General features: G+C 32.7%; 1 protein-coding gene across 1 annotated transcript in view; it reads left to right on the forward strand.

Annotated features, from left to right (window-relative positions):
• MRPL13 (mitochondrial ribosomal protein L13) overlaps positions 1-6155 on the forward strand; it is a 42675-nt gene extending 36520 nt beyond the window's left edge. The window contains exon 7 of the mRNA XM_012753814.3: positions 5873-6155. Within this exon, the coding sequence (XP_012609268.1) occupies positions 5873-5894 (22 nt within the window). The 3' untranslated portion in view covers positions 5895-6155. The remainder of the gene's footprint in view (positions 1-5872) is intronic.
• The last annotated feature ends 1409 nt before the right edge of the window (positions 6156-7564 follow it).

Consider the following 7564-nt stretch of genomic DNA (forward strand, 5'->3'; position numbering starts at 1 on the left):
ATCAAGAGTGGTTTTTAAAATAAAAAAACAATCTTTATTTAAACAACAAAAACAGATCATTTACAAATCCTATCCAATAGAGATTTTGACTAAAAAAATGTAATTGAAGGTAATGGCGGTACCTGTTAATTTTAATTGAAAAAAATTAATGATTTTTAAAAATTTTATACCATTTAGACTAAAGTTTTTGAAAATTGTGTTGAACTTTTTCTAATGTAGATGGTAATACAGTGCCTAAGAAATAAGTATAAAGGCACTATTACTTTGCCTCACTATTACCTGTACAGCTAACATCTTTAAGGAATATGTGATGTCACCAGATTTTCTGAAATGGTTCCATCTATACAGTAGAAATGACTTAAAATTCAATCATACTGACCTTTTATTGCTTTTAAGATTAGTTCACCATTCAAATGTTATTTTTCTCTTTTAAATATTTTATGGAATAATCATTATACTAAGAAATATTAAGAATGAAAAGACATAAAACCTAATGGTGAACAAAATATTTTTGAGATTTATTATATTTAAGTTATATTTGATTTCATAGATTTACAACTAAAATATGTGTGGTCTATTACTTGGAAATAAATTATCTTAATAGAAAAAGTAATTGAACTAATTGAAACAATTGAACTATAGCATAAACCACTCATAGTTTTATGTTTCATTTTATTCACAAACTGAATAGATTTTTCCCATTTTATAATATAAACTCAAATCTTCAAAAAGCTTTTTTCTAAAGCCAAAAGGTAAATTCTTTTATAAAAAATAACTCCGTTTTTAAGATAAAACTATTTTGACCTCTGTAATTTCTGAATTCTGAATTTGAATCTCTGCCTTTTTAAGATGTGCTTGTTTTATTCTAATGAGTGGCAGTATTTTACTTATTTAATTTAACAAGTGGCAGGAAGTGTTTTTCATAGGGATGTGTATGTGCTAAAGAATTGACTATAGAAAACTGAGAATCATACGGGATGTGATGTGATTTCAACTGTTTTCGAGCAATCACAAGTACCATACAATATTTTCTATAGCTCAGCTAGGCCTTTTTTAACTTCTCTTTCCTCATTCAAAAAAGTAATATTATTTTTAAAAAATTATATTGTTTAAAGGCAGTTTTCTGCTGTTGACAAGAATTATTTGCAAAATAGATTGTTGATACAGAACATTTGATAGCTATGAAAGTTTAGCACAGTTTAGAGAACAAATTAAAGTTCTACTTTAGGCAATTCTTAGAAGATTCATTAATCTACTAAGTATATTCTGAGCGCATACATGAAAGTTTAAAACTTTTAGCTTTCACTTCAAATTTCAAAATGCGTGTATGTTTAATATATAGGTTATATATATATATATATATATATATATATATATATATATATATATATATATATATATAAACATGTAAATAAACTATCCCTCTGTTAGAAACTGCATTCTCTAAAGATGAGGACTTTGGCTTGGTTACTGCTATATTTCCAATGCCCACAGCAGGACCTGACCACTCAATAAATGTTTGTTGAATAAATTAATTAAATGAACAAAATCATATCCTTCCTGAAAGAGAAACTGACTTTTAATTCATGTCATGTGGTAAATTTATATTTTGGTTTTTGCCACTGACTTACTTAAAGCTTTCTTAATAACTATTAGCTAAAATAGACATGTTTCTTGATCATCTTTGCTTTAGTACAACTCTGATATATCTGATTTTAGATATTTTATATTACATGTCCAAAGAAGGATAATGATAATTTTATTAAAGTACAACTTGCATTTCTGTTGAGGAGTAAATTTCTATAATTTCTATGAAGAGAAATGGATAGGTATTAGCTTTCTGAAATGTCCCTCCAAAGATTTCCTGAGATTTAGAATATTGTTGTTATTTATAAATATATTAACTATATATATATATATATATATCTTTTATTTTAAAACTTTATAATTTGTTATATCCAATGAAACAGTGATCAAAAAGTAGGGCTAATGTAGAATATAATTTCACCCATCATCCATTCCTCTGGAAAAAAGTTAGCTGCATCTTAAAGTTTTAAACATTTCGGTATTTATAGTATAAAAAACAATGTACTAAATGCCAGGTTTCTTTTGTTTAAAAAAATTATTTAATGATGAGATTAGGTAGATGTCAACACAAAATAGGATACATATGTAAGCAACTTTATCTGAGAATTCATTTCTGATTAATATAGTGTTGCCATATATGGGTTACCAACTTTTAAAGAGCATAAACACATTTACATTTACTCAGTACTAAAGCTACTTGGACTACAGTTTAATCTTTCTTTGATGGTAGATATGCAAAAAAAGCCAGGAAAGTTACCACATATCAAATGGAGTCATCTCCATCTAAGGAAGAATGGTGTGTGTTACCTTCTATTAGGCACAGCATGGTGTTAGAAATTTCTTACTAAAGGTGCTTTTTTGCTTTCCAACATCTTCATATAGTCATCTCCTCTGTCTTATGAATAGCCCTATTTTTGGTCTGAGGGGAACCCTTGCTAGTTAGAGTGTGGTCCATAAACCAGCAATGCATCAGTGGGAGCTTGTTAAGAAGACTGTATCATGAGCCCCTGCACGGACTAAGTGAAATTAGAATCTTTATTTTCACAAGAGCCCATGTGATTTGTATGACCACTGAAGTGTAAGAAGCGTGGGGGTATAAATGGTCCTCCCCACCCTTTCTTATATTATCTTGGATTTCCTTCTTTTAGTGAAAGGGAGTAAACAATGCAAGTTAGTTGTTTGTGTGCTTGTTTTTGTTTGTTTTGAGATCTAGAAAAATAGACCCATATAGTGTAAAAACCTCTTCTTTTCTCCATAGGGGAACCTCCTGAAACTGTCTAATACCATGAATTGCCTCCAGTTTTAATGCTGGCATAGCTAGAAACATCTAGTCCCTTGGCCATGATAGTATTTCCCTCCCCCCACCCTAGGAGCAAATTAACCATCTGCAGAATGTCCTAATTGTTTCAGTAGGAGGAGGAATGGATAAGTTTACAAACAAAGTGGTCTTTTCAAGGCAGTCACTGTACTCCAATGACAGATATTGTACCAGGCATCCACTATATGCTGGGCACTGTCCTATTAATAATAGCTGGGAATATAAGATTAATCTTACTGGGCCCTGCCCTCAAAGGAACTGGCAGCCTAATAGGTGTCATATAGAATAAGATGGTGCTTGCAAGCACTAAGTCAGAGAGTTTATACTCCAATCCCTTCCATTCACTTTCTATCTATGTATGTATCCTTGGACCAGTCACTCTGAGCCTCAGTTTCATCACTGTAAAACTGGGATAATAACTGTGTTTTTCACAAAGTAGTTGGGAGGATAAAATAAAATAATTTTATAATAATAATAATACTATAATAATAAAGTACTTATTATACTTTGTGGCACCTAATAAGCATTCAGTATTTGTTATTTATAAGTAAGAGCCAGTATAATTTGAGAAACACTGTAATAGAAGTATTCATGAAGTTTTCTGGCAGTCCCAGAGAAAGAAGTCCAGCCTAGGTTAGAAAGAAATAATTGTAAAGAGCTTATCAGAGATATATAACCTTTAAAGTGAATTTTGAAAGATTATTCAAGCTGCCAGACTGAGAAAAGATAAGAGACATTCTAAGCAGAGGAAATTTTAAATACCCAAGTCCAGCAGTGTGAAGATTTTTATCTGGATACTAATACCAAGCAGTGTGGAGGGACCAGGATGTAGAAAAATAGGATATAGAAAGAATGACTCAGAAAGGTTAACTGGGGCCATGTCATGGAGGGTCATAATGTATAATTCTGAAGTATTTGAACTTTGAGAAAGCAAGAGAGGGCCAATGAAGATTTTTAAGGAGGGCCACATGATACAGAGAAGTAGGGTGGAAAAGAAGGAATGTGTGTTAGAGACTCTCTAATTTGTTCTCTCTTTCCTCAACTCACCTAAACACCAAACCCTGGTTTCTAGCTGCCTGCCGTGTCTGGATTTTATTATATTCAAAAATCAATCCTGTGTTCCCCATTCTGAAAAATAGCATGGCAGTTTCCTGAGTTCTCAAGCTGAGAATTAGTAGTCATCTCTGAGTTGTTATTTTCCAGTGGCTCCTTTCTTCGTCATCTCCTGGGCCCCTTCCCTCCTCTCTCTCCATTCCACCTACCTTCCACCCCAACATGTCACTCTTCTGCTTCTAAAATTCTGAGCCCAACCTTTCTTCTCACTCATCACTTCCCCAGTTCTGACAGAGCCCTTATTTTCAACCTCTTCACTTCCTCCAAAATATATTCTAGAAACAAATTTGAGCTTCCTTAGTATCCTTTTGTTGCCTGAGGTCAGTATACATATTCCCGTCACATATGTTTCCAATTTTACTTTTGAATTCCACTAAAAGGTGGTATTGTCACTTCATTTTGACTTAAATTAATCTTTGATGTGGAAACAACTAGTTATTGTAACTAACACATTTAATTTTATTGAGTGGAATTGCAAAGATTTCTTGTGAGACATTAGCTTAGAAGATTTCTTTGCAGTTGCGTTACTGCCATCCCCTTTGCAATTATGTGAACCAGCTGGATGGGAGAATAAATTGTTTCTTAAAATGTGCTAGTGTTTCTTGACTAGGAACTGCTTTGATTGTATTGAGTCTCATACCAAAGATTAAAAAGGGTACACTCTGGAGCAGCTTGCAGCTATCACATTAGGTTATCATTTCCCAGACTTTGGATACAGTTTTTACATTTGGAAAGAGATTTCAAGAACACAGTGACAAAATTCTAGTTTCCCTTCCTTGTTGTTATATATTACTGATACAAGAAAGCATATGTCACTGGTTTCCCAGATCAGTGCCTGTGTCTCTCAGGGTTTTATAGTAAACAATTTTAAATTCTAATATGGTTCCTTTACTCAGACAATAGCCTATTGGTCTTCTTAGCTGGGCTATCTGGTATCTTGTGAGTATTCAGTTTGAGAAAACACACTGTAACTATAGAAAGGGAATAGATAAGTTGTTTCAGGGCAAACAGAGTTCATCTACTTTTTAAAGGAACTCAAACTATCAAATATTTTTACAGCTGTTTTCAAAAATATCTATTTAGTTTGTTACGGACTTCCTTCAGAAAATTCCATACAAGAGCCCAATACCTACAAATATATGGTTGAAAAGATAACAGAACATTTTAAAATTTTTTGCATTTTATAGTTTCCTATTTAATTTTCTCTATTATGATTTAACATTTCCCTGAAAATTTTCTTTGTTGTAATTTACTACTAGAAGCAACTTTCAGTTATAATTAATCCTATAAATATATAAATGAAAAAAAAACAATTATATATGTGTAAATATTAATAAAATATCAAAGGTGTTTTTATGTTTATTTTGTTTATTGGTGTTTATATGTTTATTTTGTATAGATACCATAATGAAAATTAAATTTAGCATATGATAAAATAATATAAATGATAAAATTACTTATTCAGAATTTGGTTTTGTAAGGTAAATTCATATATTTGTATGAATTTTGAACTCTTTTAAAGATCACAATAATTCTTTCAATAAAAGGGGCTTTATGAAGGTGTTTAAAAATAGAACAAAGAGATTAAATTCGAGTTACTAAGTTACCAGATACATTCTTATATAGCCACATGGTAGTGGCCTATATTTGCACTTTCAGAAAGATTTCAGAACTGTCACTTAACTTCAGTTTTGTGAAGATTTTGCTTTAGTGTTTTTCACTGAAATTTTAGATGTAATGTTTATAAATACTTATTGGTGGAAGCTACTTTTATTTTAAATTAAATAATCTTCCTTCATTAGACAGGAGAAAGGGAAATAATGATTCATGAAGAAATTTGATTTTGTCTTTCAGACCTGAAGATTATCGCCTATAGGAGAATGAGAATTGCAGAAAAAAAGAGTGAGGTGATTGAAGCTTCTTTCTGCTGAATTTCTCTAACCTGCAAGGCAGAATGAAAAAACTGCTACAGCTCAGCATCTGTTACAGGTGCTGAATGTTTGTGGAGAAAGATCAGGAAGGGATAGTCCTTCAACAAGAAATTGTAATAAAATATGCTACTTAATAGAATTATTTTATTATGTAATCTTACTTGCAAGTTATAAATGATAAGAATAAAATTGCTTGGTTAACTTTTCATTTTTGCATTTAATGAAAAACAGACCCTGAGTATAATATTGCAGTTAGTTATATATGAACTCAAAATGCCCACCCTTGCAGATTTTCTCAAGTTCTATATCACTATTCTTGCCTCCTGTGAACAAGCTCCACCTTCACTTTTTCTTTTAGTGGCTGTTTTATCTAACCTCCTATCCTTCTAAATTCATCTTTCCAGCTCTGTAAGGTAAGGTTTGTCCTGAAGCATGTGCTGCTATCATCCTTTTCTGTGTCCAGTATAGTCTCTAGGTCTCCATGACACCAAAATAATGAAGTAGTACCTGTCTACTCCTTAGAAATCTTCCTGCCTTGCCTGTGATACTGTTTGCAGACTCCCCACACTGTTTCTCCATATCGATCCTGTTGGCCTCTATTCACCTCTGTGCCAGGCACTTAGATTAGGGTGCTGGGATGAATATCCCTAATAAAATATCCAGAGCATTTGGACATTTTTATGGTGGTGGTTTTCATTTTGTTTTGTTTTCTTCTCCTGTGATAGACAGTCAAGGAATGAGTTCCAGATCACCTTTCCCATTCATTAGCAAATATATATTATGGAGTTGCTGCTAAATGCCAGGCACAGTGCTAGGTGCTGGGAAAATAGAAATCACTTCTTCCCCGACATTGCCATGCTCCACCAAAGAGTATTGCAGGATGAGAGAGAACTGTAGACTTGTAAATAAGTACCATTGGATGTCAGAGGTACTAATATAACTATGAGCTATGATGTAAGCATGTTTAGGGGAGAATAACTGCATTAAATATGAAATATTGCTGGTAAGCACCTGCTGTGTGTCACACATAACCACTTTATATGAATTATTTAATCTGTACATCCTGTAATGGATGTACTGTTATCCTCACCATTTAAAATTGGCACACTGAAGCAGCAATAAATTAAGTAATTTGGCCAAAGTCATAGAGCTGCAGAGCAGTAAAATCAGGATTTACATCCAGGCAATCTGGCTTGATAGCCTGTGGATTTAGCCACTGCTAGATGAGAAAAGGTGAGTATTTATGTTTATGTGTCATGAATTCTGTAATCAAGCATAACTTGGTACAGGTTAACAATTGCTATACACAAGGAAGTTTCAGTTACATCTTAAAAGTATTAGACCAAAAGGAAGCTCCAACCCCTACTTTTGATGGGGTTATCTTAGGCGAGTGAGCCAATATGAAATATTCCCCAGCTCCTGATGCAGTAACTTTAATGGAGAAGAACTTTTGCCTAGTGTATTCTAAGCACCCAGAACAATGCCTGGCACATATTTGTTGAATGATGGAAGGATCACTGAAGAAAGGCCCTTGTTTCTAACAAAACTTGAGGATTGAGAGAAGTGAGATCATAGAGACATGCTCTATAAGAATATTGAGCCAAATCATAATATG

Source organism: Microcebus murinus, chromosome 7 (genome assembly GCF_040939455.1).
Source record: "Microcebus murinus isolate Inina chromosome 7, M.murinus_Inina_mat1.0, whole genome shotgun sequence".
Taxonomy (NCBI): Eukaryota; Metazoa; Chordata; class Mammalia; order Primates; family Cheirogaleidae; genus Microcebus; species Microcebus murinus.